The 22,699-nt window shown below is 39.4% G+C and overlaps 1 protein-coding gene across 2 annotated transcripts in view; it reads right to left on the bottom strand.

Annotated features, from left to right (window-relative positions):
• The window catches only part of LOC5575236 (histone chaperone asf1), a 23,884-nt gene extending 1,185 nt beyond the window's left edge, over positions 1-22,699 (bottom strand). Inside the window, exons 1-2 of one of the 2 annotated variants that reach the window (XM_021841845.1) lie at positions 22,418-22,699; positions 5,937-6,004 (exon numbers count right to left, since the gene is read on the bottom strand). In XM_021841845.1, coding sequence (XP_021697537.1) covers positions 5,937-5,967 — 31 coding nt within the window. In that variant the 5' untranslated portion in view covers positions 5,968-6,004; positions 22,418-22,699. Of the gene's footprint in view, positions 1-5,936; positions 6,005-13,456; positions 14,576-22,417 lie in introns of those variants that run through there. The other variant, XM_001656235.2, reaches the window with a different exon arrangement.

Raw genomic sequence — 22,699 nt, 5'->3', positions numbered from 1 at the left:
GACGCTTGTATCAAAAGGAATTATAGTTAAAATTATACCTTTTTCGGTGTAGATTTGCACCAGGGAAAAGACCAACATAGTACACAATGGTTAGTTGGGAATTTAACCGCATGATGGCGCTATATGGAGGTTACTATATGGAGTTCATATATTTGTTATGATGTTTTATATCTCAAGATATTGAGTATTTGGAAGAATGATTACTTCAGCTAAGTTGTTAATTGAATCAAGGGCTATAAGCTGTATATCTGCTTAACTCATAAAAACTGCCACTAGGAGGCGCTAGTGAGCATACAATATTGTAAACTTATATATCTCAAGTTTGAGTTATGTTAGAAGCCTATAGTGTGTTTGGCAATGTTGTTCATTTGTTCAACGGCTGCAAAATGCCTTTGCAGTTGGTTCTATATGTTGCCAGTAGTATTATAAATTCATATATTTCAGGATGAAGATCAAATAGCAATCTGTGTTTTCGGTAAAGTTGCTAGTTAAGCTAAGAGCAATGATTAGCATATCTGATTGGTATGGAATAGTGTAACTAGTTGGCATTTATGCGCATCAAATATTTAAAACCTATATGCCTCAAGATTTCTAACTCAACATTAAAGAATGGAGCTTTCGGAAAAGTTCTACATTCGTTCACCATTATCGAATTAAATCAAGTTCATATGTGGTTTCTCCATAATCTGGCATTACAAAAATATGGTGACGCAAATGAATACCAAAGGTTTCATAAACCGTAACCAAAAATTCAATGATTCCCAACTGTGAAGCAACGACCATTTTTGTCGACAAAACCTACAACTAAGTTATCAGCATTTCGATACACAAGGCTCTGGAATATTCAGTTCACTAGGTCCCTTCAGTTGCCAAAAATCAAACCAATCAAACATGTATCACAAAGGGGGGGAACGCCATTTGGCATAACATAATTTGGCATAACGATCGTTTGGCATAATAGTCATTTGGCATAATCATTGAAAACTGAGTTGCTATGTTTTTGGCGTTACCATTGCTAACATTCTTATATATGATTTTCCCTTCTTTTGGTCATAGGCTGTTCTTTCTCATTACGTTGTTAAACTAGTGGTTTGCATTGTAACTAATAACATTTTCATTGACAATTTTGCCTTCTTTCCTACGTTGGCGTTATGACTACTAACATTTTCATCGACGATTTTCCCTTCTTTTGATCACCAGACAAGGGGTTTATCACTCCTGATGCATCTGATGTATCGAGGAAATATGATGCATTCAAATGCATTTAAATGCACACTATCAGAAAATTTGCAAATCCTGGCTTGCTCAAACGAATTGGTGTTGTCCTTGTCAAAGTGTCAAACTTGTTTTTCCTGAAATTGCGAAGAGCTAATATCCCTTTCCAAGAGTTGATCTACAATAGATTTCGTAATACTTCCAGATTATCGACGTTGGGATATCGAATTCGAATACTAGTGAAATAAAGTTCTAAATCTGGTACCTTTGAAGATATCTCTTGTTTAAGCGTCCGCTTTGAAATAGAAATTTCTAGTAAATCACGGTATTTTCCAGATTGTGTCAATGCTTTATTTCAGAGTCACCAGATGCCGCCCGTTATGATCTGTACTGATTGTATATTCTAGGTTTAAAACTGGGCAAACTATAGGAGCAAGCGTACAAAAAGCCAGCGCTCGTTTCCCAACCGGGTGTTTGCGGACCTCTGACTGAGCTGAAATTATGCGGAAACCGTATCTTTTAAATAATGTTTTTAATATGTTCAATCCGCCCACCTAATAAACACAAGAACTTGCTGAATAATGGGAAAGAAAATTATTGATTTCAAGTGTCCTTCGTACACTGAACGAAATCTCCCGCCATAAATTGAATGATATTTGCCTCATCCGAGCCCCAGATCTATTTTCAGACACATTCAAGATGATTTTCATCTTCACAAAAATCATTTGTTTACAAAACACACCGAAGGACAATCATCCATTGTTGAAATGAATTTCATAATTTCCAAAAATGTTCACAACTGGATGATTATCATACAAATATGTGAACATGTTTCATTATACTTTTAATTTATTAAAAAACATCAGAAATGGGAAAAATAAAAACAGTTTAAAATTAGCCGTTGCTAGTTTAATGTTTGTAATAATTTATTTATTAACCATCAATAAAACAGCCTTTATGAATACACTAGCAAACTGATGGTAACCTCATGTGGGTTGCGATTCCTGTTTGAATACATGATGCGGCTCCACTTGCGGTTCCACCTCCGTGGTTCAAAAATCCTTCGGAATCCAACTTGTTTATGTTTGTTGATCTGAGAAAAAACCAATACATGCCACGCTTATCAATAATTGTATCTCAAAGTTCATTTACCTGTAAAATCCACTCGAGAAACTCCTAATACGAGACGCTAGAATAACTGTAACATCCATGTTTACAATAAAACTGACAGGAATGATTTGTATCTACGATCATTAGGTTACCATATAGTATTTCTGTCGAAAAGTGAATGATTTTCGGTTTGGGACAAGGAAAGAATTATTATCCGTCAAATATTGCATATTATTCATTTGGGAAATCATAATTCGAATATGCACTTGCTGTCATATGGATATATGATGAAGACCATCACAAAATAGGATGATTTTCGTTCAGTAATCACCGGGTGAATCATATTGTCCCATTATCATTCAAAATGAAGAACATAGAGACTTTAAGCCAAGTGAATGACGAATCATTCAATTTATGGCGGGAGATTTCGTTCAGTGTACTTCACACAGAGCAAACAATTTATTTTGTCAAAAATTTAGATTTATATTTAGATGTTTTTATTAGAGTGGATGCTGGCTCCATTGCTCGATAAGAAATTTTATCTGTCAAATCAAGTACAAATGTTGCTGGCCCATGCAAGTCGCCTAACAGACTGTGGCCTTGCCGGAAATGGGTTTCTGACTACTCCTGCTTGCAACAATGTAGTTTCCTCTCCGTATGGATGCAAGACAAAGTTCATGATTACAGAATTCCTCAACACAATGCCTCAAATATCAGATTTGCGTAATGATTAGGCATCAAATGCGAATTGAAAAGTATTTTTCTGGTTCAATAGGCTATTTGCTTGATATTCTGAAATAAATAACGATTAGCTTTGAATTTCAATTAGAAAGAACCAACCATTTTGAAACTTTCACAACAAACAATTATGCGTTGCTATAGAAGGATACGTTGATAAGTTGTTGTAGTTAAAGTCAAAGCTAAGTTGATGGGAATGTTGAGAAAATGCATTTGATGCAAATAAATGTACATTTGATGTACACTGAAGAAGTGATCCACCCCTTGTCACCAGATCTCCTTTTAAGTAGCACTATTTAAATTTATAATTTCTTTTCTTTTATGCCAAACGTCCATTATGCCAAGTGACCATTATGCCAATCGACTTAATGCCAAATGGCTTTATGCCAAATGACTTTATGCCAAACGGGGTAGCCCCCGCAAAGGCTGCCTATCAAACAACTTTACCAAAAATATAAACCCTATTACTGATCTGCATTGGCCGATATAAAAGCTTTAAATTTTCGAAGCTCACTAGCACCACTAACTTGTTAGGTTCAGGAATATGTAACAGAATACCGTAATAGCAAATAGTCCTGAACATAACAAACAATTTTGCTGAACATATATGTTTAATAGCTGTTTTGCTTCGTGAGATATGAGTTAAAAATATTTGATAGTCACTAGCACCTCCTAGCGGAAGAATGTTTAACTTGTTAGACATGCAGTATATAGCCGTTAATATAACGTACAGCTTTACCAAAAAAAAACAGCCTTCCATCAAAACTACAGTGAAACCTCCATGAGTCGATGTTCCATGACTCGATATCGACTCATGGAACCATATCAGAAACAAAATTTCATGGTTACTATAATGGTCCCCTCAAACAGCTTTCCAAAGCATTTGTTTCCACAACTCGATATTTCCATGAGTCGATGGTCCCTTGAGATATCAACTCATGGAGGTTTGACTGTACATTTATTTTAAATTTTCAAAACTCACTAGGCCCCGAATTACGAACTAACCAAGCATGCATCACATAGTCCAAAACCTAACGAACAACTTTTCCGAAAACGCCGACTTTCTAGCTGTTCTACACAGAAGACAGACACGACTGTCATCCTGCATACATTTCGGCTCTTCCTCACATCGTTTTTGGTACTTCGCGTTTCAGTACCCACTTTCTGGTCAATATGCCCTGACGTGCTCTTGATTTTCGAGTATACGGCTCATGTGCTGCTAGTGCTAGTTTCTGGAAATTGCGTTGAATCGTCGTATTTGTTGACGTTTTTCTCTTTTCAATATTTTGTTGAATGTTTTACGCATCTGTGAGGTATCATTGATGTCTCCTATCAAAAAAATCATATGCTTTGTCAGTCTCAAAAGAATCAAAACAAAGACACTGGACGCCATGTTGAATCAATGTTGGGTAGCTAATTATTGGCTCATTTCACCCCCCTGGTTCTACATCATGCGATGTATGAGTTTGAAATATTTGTAGCTCACTAGTGCCTCCTATTTATAGAATGTTGAACTAAGCAAACATGTAGTGTATAACCTATAGACTAATAAGCAACTTTGCCGAAGCATCAATATTTCAAATCATCAGAATTTAGAACCATCGTAAGGTCTAGTTACAGAACATCATAGTCGCTTAGGGGAATCAGAAAACCATATTTTTTAAGCTAGCGCCATCATGCGGTGAAATTCCCAACTTATCGATAGGTAATATAGTAGCCCTTTCCCTGTTGCAAATTTTCACCGAAAAAAGTATAATTTTATATAGAACTCCTTCTGAGATATAAGCGCCCACAGTTTCCTCCCTGACATGAACCATTCCCCTTTTGAATTTTCTCATATTTATTAGTATAACTCAATTAAATTCGCTTTCTAACACTGCAGATAAATTGAAAAACCGTTCACATTTGGCGAAGTTATCACGATTTGCATTTGGGGTCAACAGGGTGAATCATGTATTTTTGACAGACTAAGCATATGTCTGGAGACGGCGATCGATTAACTGCATTAGATACTAACATTTTATTACATTATGTTACTTATTGGGACATCACCTGATTTATGCCTTATATACTCATGTTAAGATTTTAGACGAACTTAACTTCAATTTTAGACATACTTTATTATATTGCCACTTTTAAACTTTTTATGAATGACAATTCTGAGCGCTATTCTTCCTTTCAATATATGTTCTTGAATTGTACATTCTCTTGCATTCGTAGGTTTCAGAGATTACAATTTTGATATTTTTGAAGCAAGTTTGGAATTGGTTTGAAAATGGTCATCATTAGTAAGTAGATTAGTGTATTATTAATACAATACATGATTTCCCGTACATATATTCCTCACCATCTAATTGGAAATGAGCATAGAACGATCAGTCTGTCCAAATTATATACATGTCCAAGTTATATACGTTACCCTATGACCCCAAAACACAGATAATGTTACTTTTTTTTCGCACAGAAAGAAGGTTAAAAGGCGTTTGAAATCTCTAAGCCTACGCCACTCGTAGAATAAGCCCAAATGTGAAGCCGAGCTACGCATAACTCACGGGAAAAAAATCTGTGGTAAAAACTACTATTTTAGCTGACTACGCCGATTCTTAAAACTACCATGAAATTTCATGCCATTTTACCATGGTTACGACACAGCCCACCGCATTACTGGTACATTCGACAGAAATTATTTACACCAATCTGATTTCGACTACAGACATGGTAAAATCATGCGCATTTCTGGTCTGCTGAAAATTGACGGTGCGAGCGCTTAAGTTAATCCCCTAAAATGGTAATTTTTACCTCACAATTTTTTTGCGCGTAAGTGAAGTGGAGTCGTATAATAAGCTCAAATTTAGGTTTGTCGTTTTACTAACCTGGCATTCCTGTAATCAGGATCAGTGTCATTCCAATGTTTACTCCTATTCACACTTCCGTGTAGAGTCTGAAAATGAAATCAGAGAAGTGCATACACTGAGTCTACGAGATGAGTGTGATGAGACCACCTGCCCTCGCCCATAAAGGTGAGTAAACTTCAATCCAATAAACATGTCGTTGATTGGCATCACTTCGTCCTCAGAATAAGCCCTACTATCATCTATCTCTGAACCCACACGTGTTGGACTCCTCACGCAAAAAATTGGGCTTATTCGAAAAATTTAGCCCACTTTGTATAAAAACACTTTTTTCGTAAAGAAATAGCCGATCAAAGTCGTGGCAACGAAAGAGTTGCGACGTGACATTACCGTAAAATGGGGCGAATAGAAAAACTCTCCGACATGTTTGAATGTGTACAACTTAAACCGTGTAGATAAAAACCATTTTTATTACTCTAAAATATGGGTCCCGTTTTCCTTAGCTGAGACCCCAATTGCCGTTAACAAACAAAAATTATTTCGTACAAATATTTGTGAAAATGTTGTATGTTTCTATTCACACCGCAATGGGGCGAATAGAAACACTGTTCAGTAAATATCAATACTTTTTTCATTTAAATGAAAAAATAAACACTTGTTCGAGTGCATCTTAAAGAAATATCATAACGAATTTACCTAGTGAAGAAAAAAAATTGAAATTATTGAAAACAATTTAAATTTTTGAGGGGCTACCCCGTTTGGCATAAAGTCATTTGGTATAAAGTCGTTTGGCATAATGGTTATTTCGCATAATGGTCATTTGGCATAATGGATGTTTGGCATAAAAGAAAAGAAATTATAAATTTAAATAGTGCCACTTAAAAGAAGATCTGGTGATAAAAAGAAGAGAAAATCGTCGATGAAAATGTTAGTAGTTATAACGCCAACGTAGGCAAGAAGGCAAAATTGTCAATGAAAATGTTATTAGTTACAATGCAAACCACTAGTTTAACAACGTAATGAGAAAGAACAGCCTATGACCAAGAGAAGGGAAAATCATATATGAGAATGTTAGCAATGGTAACACCAAAAACATAGCAACTCACTTTTCAATGATTATGCCAAATGTCCATTATGCCAAATGACTATTATGCCAAACGACCGTTATGTCAAATTATTTTATGCCAAACGGCTTTATGCCAAATGACTTTATGCCAAATGGCGTTCCCCCTTCTTCTTATTTTGTTTAAGCAAAATGTAACAAAATTTATGATTTGAAAATAGTCTGTCGATACTCTGTTACTATTGAACTAATGGAAAAAATATATTTCGGTAGGTTTTTTAAGTTTATCTTTACATAATAGACGCATTTCTACCTATAGGTCACTTTATTTCTATTCGCCCCACGGGGTGTTTACGGTACGGTAAATATACCTGTACGAATATTTTCAAGATTATTTTGCAGGAATTTGTTCAGGAAATAATTCAGGTATTAGGTCAAAATTACCGTCAGATACAACTCCGAAAATTTCTTTAGGAATTCTTTTATTGATTTTTAACTACCTTCTTAAGGAAATCATGGCACGGTAAATGGCTGGGCATGGCGTACCATTCGTACCTCGCGTACCTGCAGGAATAAAATAGACCCCTTTGTGCGGTCCTTCTCGTGGTACTGGCCGGGGTACGAGTAACCTTGGGGAAGATCGGGTAACCAACCCCGGTGGGAACTTTGGTCGTATGCTGACAGGGAAGGGGGGTTTGCTTTTGCTTCTGCTAACCTGGAGCGTCTGTACTCCATGTTAGGAGCGGCTCGCAACAGCATCTGTTCCCCATGTCAGGGGCGGCTGATCATCGTCCAAGTGCCAGAGCGTTAGCGTTAGCGTTAGCGTTAGCGTAGTTACGGTATACTTCGTAGATTGGATACTAGCAACATTCATGTTTCTTTTTAATAATCTCATCCTGACTACTTTCAAGAACAAGGCAGGGGAGTATACCTTGTTCAAATCATAAACAAGAATACTAAAAGCATGAATATCGCTATTCCCGGCCACGCCCATCTTTACCGTAACTTGGGATAGGGGAAGGAAATGTTGATGTAGCACTTACTTAATGAGAGGCCACCGACTCAGCGACACCCTCATAAGTGCTACGGAGTTGGAGGTTGGGGAAGGTATATTGTCAGGATTCGCCTGGAAAGCTGGCGATAGACCATAAATATTTGTTGTTTAAGCGTTTTCAAATTAATCTTTTGAATGCCGGCAATCAAAAGAGAAAACAATAGCTTATTTATAGTATAAATAGTATTTCGCGAAATGCTTGTCGATTGTGTAGTAATATTTTTGCTCAATAACCAGTAAAAAGCAAAACCGATCCCTCCAGGGTCATCGGATTGTATAAAATAACGATACACGTAAAAAAAAAAAAAAAAAATCACGCCTATTGAAAAACTGAACTGTGTTCATTGAAAAACTGTACTGGGTGGTACTGTATTTTTAGATAATCCAAAAACGAAAGGAAGCGCGTTCGAGCTAAACACCCTAGGATAACACAGTCGGTATTTCTGCTCAAAATTATACGAAAAGCAGAATCGATCCCTCCAGGGTCATCGAACGGTTAAAAAGCATCCACAACCGATTGTTAGTTGCGTAACACTCGCCCGGACAGAATGCGCAATCTGAACATAATTATCAAACTCCGAAAATAACATTTTCCAATCAAGAAACGATCAGAAGTTCCACGACGCGGACAAAAACGATTCGGAAGGCTCACAAAAGAAAAAGTATCATACTGGAACAAACTCACCGGATTGATTCTCTAAATTTATGTGCTGCCTGTCACTTCCGGATGGTTCGGTGAACTTAGGGCAGCCAAAAACCAACAGTACTGAGGACACAAATCAAACAAATCACTTTTTCATTTTTCACTTTTCACTATTCCATTTCTGAATGTAAAAACTGTCCTGCTTGGGCATCACGAAGCATTACCCAGCAAGACGCTCCAAAACAGGAAAAAAAAAAATCTCCGGCGACGAAAACATGCGCGAAACTGTGTCATCATCGTCCAAGTGCCAGAGAAGGACTCTAAGCTAATCTGCTCACTATGGCCCTCCGAATATTTAGGGGAAATGGTCCTCCGGAATTCTAGGGGGTTGGTGTCAGGCCCAACAAGCCAACCGTAAAAACACATCAGCACAGGAACGTTAACAAGAGAATACGGGCCGGAACAATCGGCAAAGATCACAGCGATGAAAATGGACTAGCGATTGGAAGCTCGGTACGTGGAACTGCAAATCTCTCAACTTCATTGGAAGTACTCGCATACTCTCCGATGTACTGAAGACCCGTGGTTTCGGTATCGTAGCGCTGCGGGAGGTGTGCTGGACAGGAGCAATGGTGCGAACGTTTAGAGGTAATCACACCATCTACCAGAGCTGCGGAAACACACGCGAGCTGGGAACAGCTATCATACACGGGAAAAAATTCTGTAGTAAAAACTACTATTTTAACTGACTACGCCCATTCTTAATATTACCATGGAATTTAAGAACAAATTACCATGTTTATAGTACCTCCCACCACATTTCCGATACATTTGACAGAAACCATATTCGACAATCTGATTTCGACTACAGACATGGTAAAATCGAGCGCATTTCTGGTCTGCGGAAAATTGCCGGTGCGAGCGCTTAAGTTAACCCCCTAAAATGGTAGTTTTTACCGCACAATTTTTTTGCGTGTAGTGATGGGTGATATGCAAAGGCGCGTGATCGGGTGGTGGCCGATCAATGAACGAATGTGCAAGTTAAGAATCAAAGGCCGATTCTTCAACTTCAGCATAATCAACGTGCATAGCCCACACTCCGGAAGCACTGATGATGACAAGGACGCATTTTACGCGCAGCTCGAACGCGAGTACGACCGCTGCCCAAGCCACTACGTCAAGATCATCATAGGAGATTTGAACGCTCAGGTTGGCCAGGAGGAGGAGTTCAGACCGACGATTGGAAAGTTCAGCGCCCACCGGCTGACGAACGAGAACGGCCTACGACTGATTTTGCCGCCTCCAAAAATATGGCCATTCGTAGCACCTATTTCCAGCACAGCCTCCCGTATCGGTACACCTGGAGATTACCTCAGCAGACAGAATCGCAAATCGACCACGTCTTGATTGATGGACGGCACTTCTCCGACATAACCGACGTCAGAACCTATCGTGGCGCCAACATTGACTCCGACCACTACATGGTGATGGTGAAACTGCCCCCAAAACTATCCGTCATCAACAAAGTACGGTACAGACGCCCGCCTCGGTACAATCTAGCGCGACTGAAACAACCGGATGTCGCCAATGCGTACGCGCAGCATCTTGAGGCAGCGTTGCTGGATGAGGGCGAGTTCGATAGGCCCCTCTTGAGGACTTCTGGAGGACAATCAAGGCAGCTATTAACGACGCTGCCGAAAGCATTATCGGATATGTAGAACGGAGCTCAAGAAACGATTGGTTCGACAAAGAGTGCCAGGAGGTTTTAGAGGAGAAGAATGCAGCGCGGGCTGCAAGCTGCAACGCGACAATACGTGGAACGATACAGAATGAAGCGGAAAGAACAAACCCGCCTATTCCGGGACAAAAAGCGCCGCCTGAAAGAGGTGGAATGCCAAGAGATGGAGTTGCTGTACCGTTCTCAAGAAACGCGGAAGTTCTGTCAGAAGCTCAACACATCCCGCAAAGGCTTCGTGCCGCGAGCTGAAATGTGCCGGGATAAGGATAGGAGCATCTTGACTGACGGACGCGAGGTGGTCGAAAGGTGGAAGCAGCACTACGATGAACACCTGAATGGCGCAGAGAACACAGGCACAGAAGGTCAGGACAGCGAAGGCGATGTCTACGTCAGCACAGCGGACAGTGGAAACCTGGGAGGGAGAAACCGATACGAAATTTCTGTACGTCATAGTGAGCCGAGATTCTGCTGTCACGAACTGTCACTGTGAGCCCAGATCTTAAACAACGGACAAACATGGAAAAAGCGCGTAATTGATCAAAACATATTTTTGCATTTCATCAAATGTGACAAAAAATCGATTGATAAGCTATTCATGCCAATTCAAAAGTAATGTCACGAAAGCACCTTATATTCTGATTGAATATAAAGTATTCAAATACGCATAATTTTACTTTTTCTAATAAAAACGAAAATAAAATGCTTAGAAAACTTTGGCCCTTTTTTCATGTTTGTCCGAAAAGTTCGAAGGTACACAACAAAAGAAAACTAGCGATTTTCATCAAGTCTGCCTTGATTGTCGTTGGCAAGCTGGAGTTTTCTTGCAGTTTGAAAAAAAATGTGTCATATTTCGTGTGTAGTATCGGTGCCTCCCTCCCAGGTGGAAACCAACCAGCTCCCACGATGGGGGAAGTTAAGGATGCCATTCAACAGCTCAAGAACAAGGCCGCTGGCAAGGATGGTATCGGACCCGAACTCATTAGGATGGGCCCGGACAGGTTGGCCGCTTGTCTGCATCGGCTGATAGTCAGAATCTGGGAAACGGAACAGCTACCGGAGGAATGGAAGCAAGGCATTATCTACAAAAAGGGCGACAAACTGGAGTGTGAAAATTATCGTGCAATCACTATCCTAAACGCCGCCTACAAAGTGCTATCCCAGATTCTCTTCCGTCGTCGAGTTCGTGGGAAGTTATGAAGCAGGTTTCATCGACGGCCGCTTGACAGCGGACCAGATTTTTTCCGTGCGGCAAATCCTCCAGCAATGCCGTGAGTACCAGGTCCCTACGCACCATTTGTTCATCGATTTCAAGGCAGCATACGATAGTATTGACCGCGTAGAGCTATGAAAAATGATGGATGAGAAAAGCTTTTCCAGGAAGCTCACAAGATTAATCAGAGCAACGATGGACGGTGTGCAAAACTGCGTGAAGATCTCGGGCAAACACTCCAGTTCGTTCGAGTCTCGACGGGGACTACGACAGGGCGACGGACTTTCGTGCCTGTTGTTCAATATTGCGCTTGAAGGTGTCATGCAGAGAGCAGGACTTAACAGTCGAGGCACGATTTTCACGAGATACGGACAATTTGTTTGCTTCGCAGACGACATGGATATTATTGGGAGAAAATTTGAAACGGTGGCAGATTTGTTCACTCGCCTAAAACGCGAAGCAACAAAAGTTGGGCTAATGGTGAATGCGTCGAAAACAAAGTACATGCTGGTTGGCGGAACTGAGCGCGACAGGGCCCGCCTAGGAAGCAGTGTTACGATAGACGGGGATACCTTCGAGGTGGTGGACGAGTTCGTCTACCTCGGATCCTTGTTGACAGCTGACAACAATGTTAGTCGAGAAATACGAAGACGCATCATCAGCGGAAGTCGCGCCTACTATGGGCTCCAGAAGAAATTGCGGTCAAAAAAGATTCACCCTCGCACTAAATGCACGATGTACAAAACGCTCATAAGACCGGTAGTCCTCTATGAGCATGAGGCGTGGACTATGCTCGACGAGGACTTGCAAGCTCTTGGGGTTTTTGAACGCCGAGTGCTAAGGACGATCCTCGGCGGCGTGCAGGAGAACGGCGTGTGCCGGCGAAGAATGAACCACGAGCTCGCTCAACTCTACGGCGAACCCAGTATTGTGAAGATAGCTAAAGCTGGAAGGATACGCAGGGCAGGGCATGTTGCAACAATCGTGCCTATTCTGCGCGGCGTGTGAGGTGACACGAGTCGAATGAGGTGACAATTGTCGACTCGCTCCTATTTGATTAACATTAGTCGTCTCACGTCACTCGCGGTGAGAGCGACTCGTTTCGACTCACACGCCGCGCAGAATAGGCACGAATGCCGGACAACAACCCTGTAAAGATGGTGTTCGCTACGAATCCGGTCGGAACAAGAAGGCGTGGGGCGCAGCGAGCTAGGTGGATTGACCAGGCGCACCAGGATCTGGAGAGCGTGGGTCGCAGTCGAGGATGGAGAGAAGCGGCCATGGATCGAGTGAATTGGCGAAATGTTGTTGGCGAGGTTTTGTCAAGCTAATATTGATGTAAAACCAAATACATAAAATAATATCCTCAACTGAAGAGTCACAACTTTGGCAGCAACACGCAAGGACTGAGATGATGAACTCGATAGCTTGGGCATCCGCAAAGTATTCTCTTATCTTATCCCGCTCCGCTGGTAGAATAAGCTCAAAACTCTGAACGTTCCGAGTATTGTTATGAATTTCCCCTTAGAATAAAGTGACCAGACGTCCCGGATTATCCGGGACAGAGGAATTTTTAACTTGACAGTACAGTGTCAATACTTTTTATTTCTAATAACTTAGTATATAGTACATGCCTTAGAATGAATATGAATGTATATTGCACATCAAATATAGGCGCTTTATTGGAGATGAGATCTGACAAGCGTCCCGGATTTTTTCCGGGACACATCTGGTCACATTACCTTAGAATGAAGATGATTGACTTCAACAGATCGCCGAGTCTTCTATAGGAATGGGGTCAGGTCAGGTCATCCAGATCAACGAGCCGTACGATTGAAAATTTGAATATTTTATTACTCTAACTGCTTCCGCGCTTTTGTTATTTATTATTTACAGATTCTTATCGGCTACCCTTAACGATGTACGTACGCGTGAGTGTCATATATAATTTAATAGTGTGATAAAAACACTTGTTGCGGTACAGCTTTGAGCTAGGACCCAATATTTTTACTGTTGTTGGTTTATTGACAAAAAAAAAATTAGAACGACACAAAATCGAGATGTTGCATGGAATTGGGGTCTCATGACTTCAGTAGTGTGTACAATGCTTCATAAAGGGTCTAGTACAATACTTAACTGCAAAACAACAGCAGCCTTACATTGTTCAGGGGGGGAAATAGAAAGAAACATATAGCTGTGACAAAGGAAACTACATTTTTTTCTTATCTGGTGGGCGTGTCGAAGAACTAACACTCCATCGCCAGCGAGTTGGAATTTTCATTGAACTCTCGCGGCAGGGTCATACTGCTTTCGCCTTGCGTCACCTCGGACATCATTTCGGCAACCGTGGTGGCAGTGGTGACCGCTTCTTCGTGGGCTCCGTTGTCTATGGTCATGCCGGCTTCGTCTTCCATGCCGCTGGCCGTTCCACTGCCATTGGCTGGCGTGTCGTCCCAGTTGATTTTGAACCTTGTGACACGGGGCTTGGAAGCGAGGATGTTTCTGGTCATCTGATGGAACAGTGGCTTGGCCGGTGGGTTCTCCCGAAGATCCTGGTCAGAGTATTCGTTATTGATAAAGTATCCTACTCGTACGAACTCCTGGCCCCGGTAGGAGCATGTGAGCAGCACTACCGTCACTCCAACCGCGTCCTGTTCGGGGATTCGAGCAACGTTGGGCGGGTCCGCTTGGAATACGAAGATGTGTCGGCCCTCGGGGACCGGCCCAACGTAGATTGTGTCCAAAACCTGGTCGAATTCTTCGGATTCGGCCGAACCAACGTAGATCATTTTCCACTCCAGGTCCTCCTTGAGCTCCTCGATGCACTCGAACGTGAGCTCGAACTGGAACGGATTCAGGAAGCTGCTCGGGTTGTCCAGCACCACGACGTTGGTAATGTGCACCTTGGCCATCGCTGTCTAGTGGGTTTGCTCTGCGGGCGGCGAATTTTGTCTACATATAGAACAAAGAGGCAATGAGTTGGGGGATCACGTTTTTTGGGAGCTTGAGAGCTTCGGTTCTCGAGGGGTCTGGGGCATTTATCATAACACTGTTTGGCATGAAGGACATTTGGTATAATATTTTTATATATTTTTTCATCAAGAACAGGCATCTTTAGAAAGAAGAGATATGGGTTTTGTAAAACTAATGTCATTTATACCAAATGGCGCACAGTAAAAGTCATGCGAACAAAATAATTTATGGCACGTACAGAGGCTCAGAGTGGAAGTCAAATAACAAAAAAAAAAATATGGCACGTACAGAGGCTCATCGCTGAAATTGTTATCAAAAATTGAAAATGACACATTGGGGCGAAATTGATCACTATATAATAAAGCATATTTGAGAATGTAAAATTTCCATATCTACTAAATTTTGGTCTCCTGAAACTAAAAATGATGTCAAAATTCTTACAACTCCTGTATATCATCATTTTATTGCAAAATTAAACTTTGTGAATCTGCATAATACGCCTACATGTATGCAATTTCCTTTGAAATAAGCACGTTACTTACTGTAGTGACCGGCCATTTCTTTTCACAAAACTCACAACACACGGATTATACTAAAACACGTTTTAATCCTTCAAACCAAACCAACAAACTGAGTCTCGAAATTTGAAATTTTCTTAACAGCCTACTTCGATTGAAAAGCCCTTTACTTCGCCTTCCGATCATTCAAATCTGTTCTATGTTTCTATCTTTTTCTATTATATTTCCCTTTGCCCTTCTCATAATCCCTACAGTCTTCACTACCCCTACACATCGCAAAAAATGTTATGTCCTTGAATTTTTCTGGTTTTCGAGATTCCCTTGCTGGTCTTCGATCAATTGAATGATGCCGGTTCTCGTCACGTATATTGTTGTTAGTTTGCATTTCGGAGTGTTTTTGATCGTCTTTCCCTCTTCCTTCTTCTTCATTCTCTGTAATAGAAAAGTTTTTTTTTAATATTACGGTTGTTAGGAAAATTTTCCGGTTTGCGGTAGCCGCAGAGTTCTACCGCAGCTGTCAAAGTTCTACCGCAGGCTTCGAAATCATTCCATCATTGAAGCAAACAATTCAATCATAGTATGCTTGAAAGCGAAAACGCTATGAAAAATAGTAACAAACAACGATCATCAAGACGGTACACGGTGTGCTGGAACACACATATTATCGAACTTGCATGAACCTCCGATCTTTTTTCACTAAAAGTTAGCCTTGATAGTCAAGAAAAGCTTGCGGAATATTAAAAAATCTTTCATCGGCAAAAAATTGAAAAAAGTCGGTTTTTGTATTTTTACCCTTCTCCCATATATGAGTTCATAGGAGAATATTAGAGTTATACTAATTTTGATGCATTGCAGACTAATTTGATATATCTAGATCACGAATCGATTACAAGACGTTTCAAATTGAGCATAATTTCTACCTACATTCACACAATGTGACCAGCACATTGTGGTATGCCGTTTATTAACGACATCGCATTTTTACATAAATTTATTAAGGTAAACATACTAAAACTTATCAAGTTTCAATCAATGTTTCCTATTCTACTGAATAATTGAAATTATTGAGTTCGTTATTGAACATGAAGCTTTTTTAAGATAACAGACAATTGTATAATTACATGCAACCATTAAATAAACCGGCATACAATTATATAGGGCAATGTACTGTTTCAATTTAGTATGGTATGTTCACTCTAGCTGATCTTGTTATTCACATTTGTTTTGATTGAAAGATATTCCTTGTATGAGTAACTTTTCAAATATTATATAATATATATTTGAAAAGTTGTCATGCCGATTTATATTGAAATCTTGCAGCCGCTGGTTGGGTGCGTTGGCTAAAACCTCACATCATTAACATATCCTTAGTTACCTTCATATACTTAAAACTAAATACATACCATAAAACGGGGTAACTTTGATAGTTTTTTGAGAAAATCGAAATTTTTTTTAATTGTAAAACAAGCACTGGTTTGTTAGTTATCGATTGTACATGAAAGATTGCATAACGGTTCGATCTTAATGAATCTATAGTTTTTCATATAATCGAAAGTCAGTTTTTGGTAATGGGGTAACATTGATAATGAGTAGATAAGCACATGAAAATCCAAAACAAACTATTGTTTGACATCATCACAGTTTGAATTGGATTGGAGAATGTTAATAGAGAAACTGGATTAGATTTTATCAATTAAAGTATAGAATTTATTGAACAAAAAACATCTTTAAAAGGGTTTTCAGTCAAAACAAACATAATAAACACCATTATAAGTTGATAATAATGGGTATAAACATATATCTCTGAATAGATATCTATCGATAATCATGTTTCGACATTGAATTCACCATAAATCAATCGTTTTTGGAACATGAATGAGTATAAATCGACTGAATCCCGTAAAGTACATGAGGCGTTGCATACCTCTAGGTTTTTAATGTTATATGGGAATTTGTGACTTTGATTACAAAAATGATTCCAAATTGTAAAACTGTTTTTCGTTATGAGGTTTGATACCGGATTCATGTTCTACTATAGCTAGGCCATCAAGCATACGTACCGAATTCATTATAGTTTCATGAAATAGTGATAGTAAAACAGATTGTTTGTGAGCGTTTTGAAAGTACCAAAATCTCAACATTTTTTAATATTCGAATATAAAGCCTCACATACTCTTGATTGGCACGAAAACAGCTCAGAGGGGAAGTGTCACACTGATACTCCTTAGTTTCGTATTCGTTTTGCTTAACTGAATAACATAATTTTGGTTATTTTGTTTAGTGTACGTTGCGGATCCCGCATTATCAAAGTTACCCGCATTTTCAAAGATACCTCGTTTTACGATAATAAAATTTATGTGTCCATGTTAATTATTGAAATTGTGTTGTTTATTTCGCAAAATGTGCCCTCCATAAGTGCGAAGTCGTGAATAAAAGGGCTGGATTACGTTGAATCGATTTGTTACCGTCGCCACATTTATCCGAAGTAATCCAGCCCTTTTACTCAAAATCAGGCACTTCAAACCCCAAATATAATGTGCGCATTGCATATGAGTAGATTAGTGACTGCACAAAACTTGTATCACGATGAGCTTGAGACCACCTTAAGGCTATATAAGCCATTCACTGTTAATCATGTTATAGTGAACCCGCTTTCAAGCAGTTTGCGCGTATAAGCACATGAATACAGCTTATACTGCCATGTGTATCAATTTCTGGGAATTCCTATTCTGATTAGAAAACTATACCACATACGTAAAATATTACTGATTTGATTCAGAAAGAAGAATACAAAGCGTTCGTATGAGCTTTTCTGAAGTGAAAAGTGAAATTTCCATTATATAAAATACGGCATACCACCATGGGCTGGTCATATTATGTCAGTGTATGTAGGAAATGATGCTTAAATCTAAGAATTCATTCATGTTAAAGATATGTCATGTCAAATTGGTCATTAGGTCGTTAAAAGTCATCATATTAGTGTATCTCTAATATTCTCATATGAACTCATATATGGAAAAAGGGTAAAAATACAAAAATCGTCTTTTTTCATTTTTTTGCCGATGAAAGATTTTTTAATATTCAGCTAGTTTTTTTTGACTACCAAGGCTAACATTTAGTGAAAAAAGATCGGAGGTTCATGCAAGTCCGATAATATGTGTGTTCCAGCACACCGTGCGGTATCCAAGGTATCATTGAAGCCTACTGATGATTCACCAGTGCAAATCAGTGATGTGACAGCTGCGGTAGCTTTTCGTTGCACCGTAAAAGGGAAAGTTTTCCCTAAAATTGCAATAATAACGTCAAGCAATTCTTAACCAAACAAAAACTTATTATTCCAAATTGTTATACCGTTATTCATCAAATCGTCATCTTGAACATTGTCCTTCAAATCAATGGGAATTCTTGAGTCACGTTTGATGTCCTGTACATTCCTTGTCATTTGAACTCCGTTGTCGTTGCAAATCACCACATTTGCACCTTCTCTTGTTAATACAGTATAAGTTTCCTTCGAGAATGTTGGGTCTATTTTGTTTCGTTGATGTATTGCTACTACGACCTTATCACCAACATCAATATCGGTGTATCTGGCTCCTCTTCGTTTATCTGCATACTTTTTACTGATAAGCTTCGCAACTGCATCATTTTCTTCTATCTCCTCAGGGTCTATCTCTTCTTTTGCTGCTGCCTTCCACAAACAAGGAAAAGTACCTCTGTACTTCCAGCCCACCGTTAATTGAAATGGCGTAACGCCCAATCGAGAGTGGTGCTTCAACGTATTGTGAGAATGAACATAAACTTCTAACGCATTTCTCCAGTTCTTATTGTCCTGTTTAGCTCCTGCAATTGCCTTTATTATTCCCTGGTTCTGTCTTTCTACAGAACCATTTGTCTGTGGACACAAGGGAATAGATTTGCGTACTCTCACGCCTTTGGATTCCCAATACTGGATGAACTCACTTCCTTGAAACGGAGGACCATTATCGCTTTGTATGACCGAAGGCAGACCCCATGTCAAAAAAATTCGACACAGAGCAGCGTTAGTGTTCTTGGCGTCAGTATTTTTGAGCTCTACAACGTGTAGATATCTGGAGAAACAATCAACGACTACGAGAAAATGACCAGTTCCACATCCTTGTATTGACAAAAAATCTATTTGTAAGATCTCCCATGGTCCACTCGGAAGCATTCGACTTGATAACGGAATAGGCGGATTTTTTCTCGAGATCATTAAGCAAGTCTGACAGCTTTTGATGAACTCCGTTGTATCCTTGCTCATGTTCGGCCACCAAAAGTACTCCCTCATAATTCTTTTTGTTGCTCCTATTCCGATATGTCCCTGATGTGCAATATCTAACGCTTTGGTACGAAGATTTTTCGGAAGGATGATCTTGTCTCCCTTGAAGACCATTGGGTCCAAAATTCTTAAATCATTTTCTTGAATCTCATAACGTCGCAAGTGTTCTGGCCATTTTTTTGAAATCATTGCCCATTTTACCGCCTTCAATTCATCGTCCGTTTCTGATGCCAGCTGGATATCTCTCCACGAGATGTTCATGTTAACAGCATCTAATGCATATAGAATATGTTTATCATTTTCCTCGTCAAACGGTTCATCGACCTGCGTTTTACTAATCAAACGGGAAAGCGCATCGGCGATATTCGAGCATCCAGGTACTCGCTTGATATCGAATCGATATGGAAGAAGCCGCAACGCCCAGGACTCTGCGCGTGTCATTGCTCTCTTGCTTGTTCTATGATCGCTTCCGAAAATAAACTTATTCGCTTCCGAGTCAGTACGGATTGTGAACCTTATGTTCGTGAGGTAGTACGAAAAGCGCTCAACACCCCAAACTATGGCGAGGGCTTCTTTCTGTGTATGAGGATACATTCTTTCCACAGACGTCAAGGCTTTCGATGCACACGCTATGATTCTTGGTTCTCCATTCTTGCCATACTGCACGAGAACTGCTCCGAGACCGATCGGTGATGCGTCTACGTACAGTTCGGTTTCATCGTCATGATTGAAGTATCCGAGCATTTTGATGGATTTCAACGCTTCGTTCTTTAGGAATTCAAATTCTTTATCTTCGTTCTGTGTCCAATAAAATGTGCTGGACTTCGCAAGAGTTCTGAGATACTCCGTCTTATCTGATCTTTTAAAAATGAAACGCTCAGAGAAGTTCAAAAGCCCTAAAAAAACTTTTTACTTCCAGTGTTGTCTCTGGTGTACGAAACTCTTTTAATGCTCTCAACTTATCATCTTCAACGCTGATACCGTCGCGAGAAAATCGATACCCAATGAATTTCACCGACTCTTTTCCAAATTGACACTTTTTGTCGTTTAACACAAAGTTATGTTCACGCAATTGACAGAGCACCTTTTCTAAATTCTCGTTGTGCTCTTCCAGCGTACTTCCATGAACAAGCACATCATCCAGGTAGTTGATAACGCCTGGGCAATCAGCCAACACTATGGTTTGCATTATCTCCTGAAATATATCCGGGGCATTACTCAACCCAAATAGCAATCTCTTAAACCGGTACGTGGCATCACCGGCGAAAAAATTTGTGAGTCTTCGTCCATATCATATAGACCATCTAGACACCTACTGTGTCTGCATTTATTCAACACGATAAGAATGCTTCTCCAGGTTAGTAATCATTTTAATTAAAATCATTCATAGGTGAAATGAGAAGAATCCACTGCGTGGAAGAAGTTCCATGACGGTCCGCACTGTATCAAAACTGAGTAGAGTAAATGACGTAGCTAACGGTTGCTATGCAACCGATGACGGCTCTTAATGGTGGTTGTAGGTGAAGAAAAATGATAGAAATTTTCATTTTTTTTCACTCATACTGCCGGAGTGAAAAATGTTTGATATTTCATTGAGCAGTGAATGATAAATAATTATGATTTTTAATTGAAACAACACAAAAACTCACTTTTTCTGGATAATATCCTCACATTCCTTCGAGAATCATCTATTTTAGCACTCATAATAAATTCTTAAAACGGCTTTCCAGAAAAGCAGCGTTTTTCACTTTCAAGCGAATTGAAGCGAGAATTAACAAATTACTTTTTTAATCCTACATCACTGTAGACAAATTACTTACGGTTTCGCTCGACCTTTTGGAACGACTGCGCCATTTCGTTTCACAAAACTCACAACACACGGATTATACTAAAACACGTTTTAATCCTTCAAACCAAACCAACAAACTGAGTCTCGAAATTTGAAATTTTCTTAACAGCCTACTTCGATTGAAAAGCCCTTTACTTCGCCTTCCGCTCATTCAAATCTGTTCTATGTTTCTATCTTTTTCTATTATATTTCCCTTTGCCCTTCTCATAATCCCTACACTTAACCAATAAACGGTTTTACGTGCAAAAAACTGTTCTTGTGATGCTGTACAATTTCAGAAATCGTACACACTTCACACTGAAGCTAACACAACATTTTTATCACAAAAAGTTTACATGCAGGCCTAGCACCAGCGGAATGTTTAGTACCGACATTTCCAACAGTATTGCTAACACCTTCTAAAACTGTGAATATTTATATGCAAAACTGACGTTAATAAAAATGAAATAGTTTAAAAACATCATTAGACATCTATAAACTAGAAAACATTGATTGTCTGTGATGGCAACTAAGTATTAAGCATCCTTGAAAGGAAATGCTTTTTGGTACCGACCTGATCAAATTCACCCCAGTGATCAATTTGCACCCGGATTACGGTACCTCTATTGTTTGCCTTTCATAATATCTAAATACAGATATTGTAGCGTAAAAACATTTCTATGATCCGATGTAAAGTTTAACTAACCAGATATCGTTATAAAACGTTCAAATTACAAAATAGTAGAATTTGCTAAGTAATAATTTAATTGGTTTTAATTCAAATTTATATAGCAAATGCAAAACAGTTGAAAGGCATATACAAGTAGAAAATAAACATGTTATTTTTATGTTTGGCATAACATTACAAAATTGAATTCTAACGTATTCTATGCCTATTTTAGATTATTTTCTTTGAACGCTGTTGTTCGTTGGGCGTGGGTTCAATATTAAAACAAATTTCTTGTCAGTGATGCGGGAAATGCATTTTGCCCCATTGTCCCCAATACACTAGAGTCGGCATAACATTTTGTGACCAGATTTTAATATTTTTTCTCTAACATGTTAATTCCTGTTAGAGAACCGCTTAACAGTGATTCAGGCAATAAACTGTCTTTTCAATGTGCTAATTTTTACGCAGTATCAGTGACCTAATCCCGGGAGTACAGAAATCTACTAACCTTCCTATAAGGAGCTCCGTTTCGGACGCGATTACACCAACGATCCCAGCTTTTTCCTCAGAAATTCACCGGAACACGATGCACAGTCTTACTCTCTACCGTAATATCACACAGTTGCACCGATATTCTCTGCAATTTTCGGGAAATTTACACTTATTCGCAGAATTTCAGCTGCAGCGAGTTCAAAAGCGTAATGAATTCCAACAATCAAAAGCACCGCAGCTGTCAAAATGACGACAACAACAGAGACAAACGCTCGCTTTTTCCCGCGGAGACAAACCG

This window comes from Aedes aegypti, chromosome 2 (assembly GCF_002204515.2).
Source record: "Aedes aegypti strain LVP_AGWG chromosome 2, AaegL5.0 Primary Assembly, whole genome shotgun sequence".
In the NCBI taxonomy this organism is placed as follows: Eukaryota; Metazoa; Arthropoda; class Insecta; order Diptera; family Culicidae; genus Aedes; species Aedes aegypti.
This window is presented reverse-complemented; position numbering and strand designations above follow the sequence as displayed.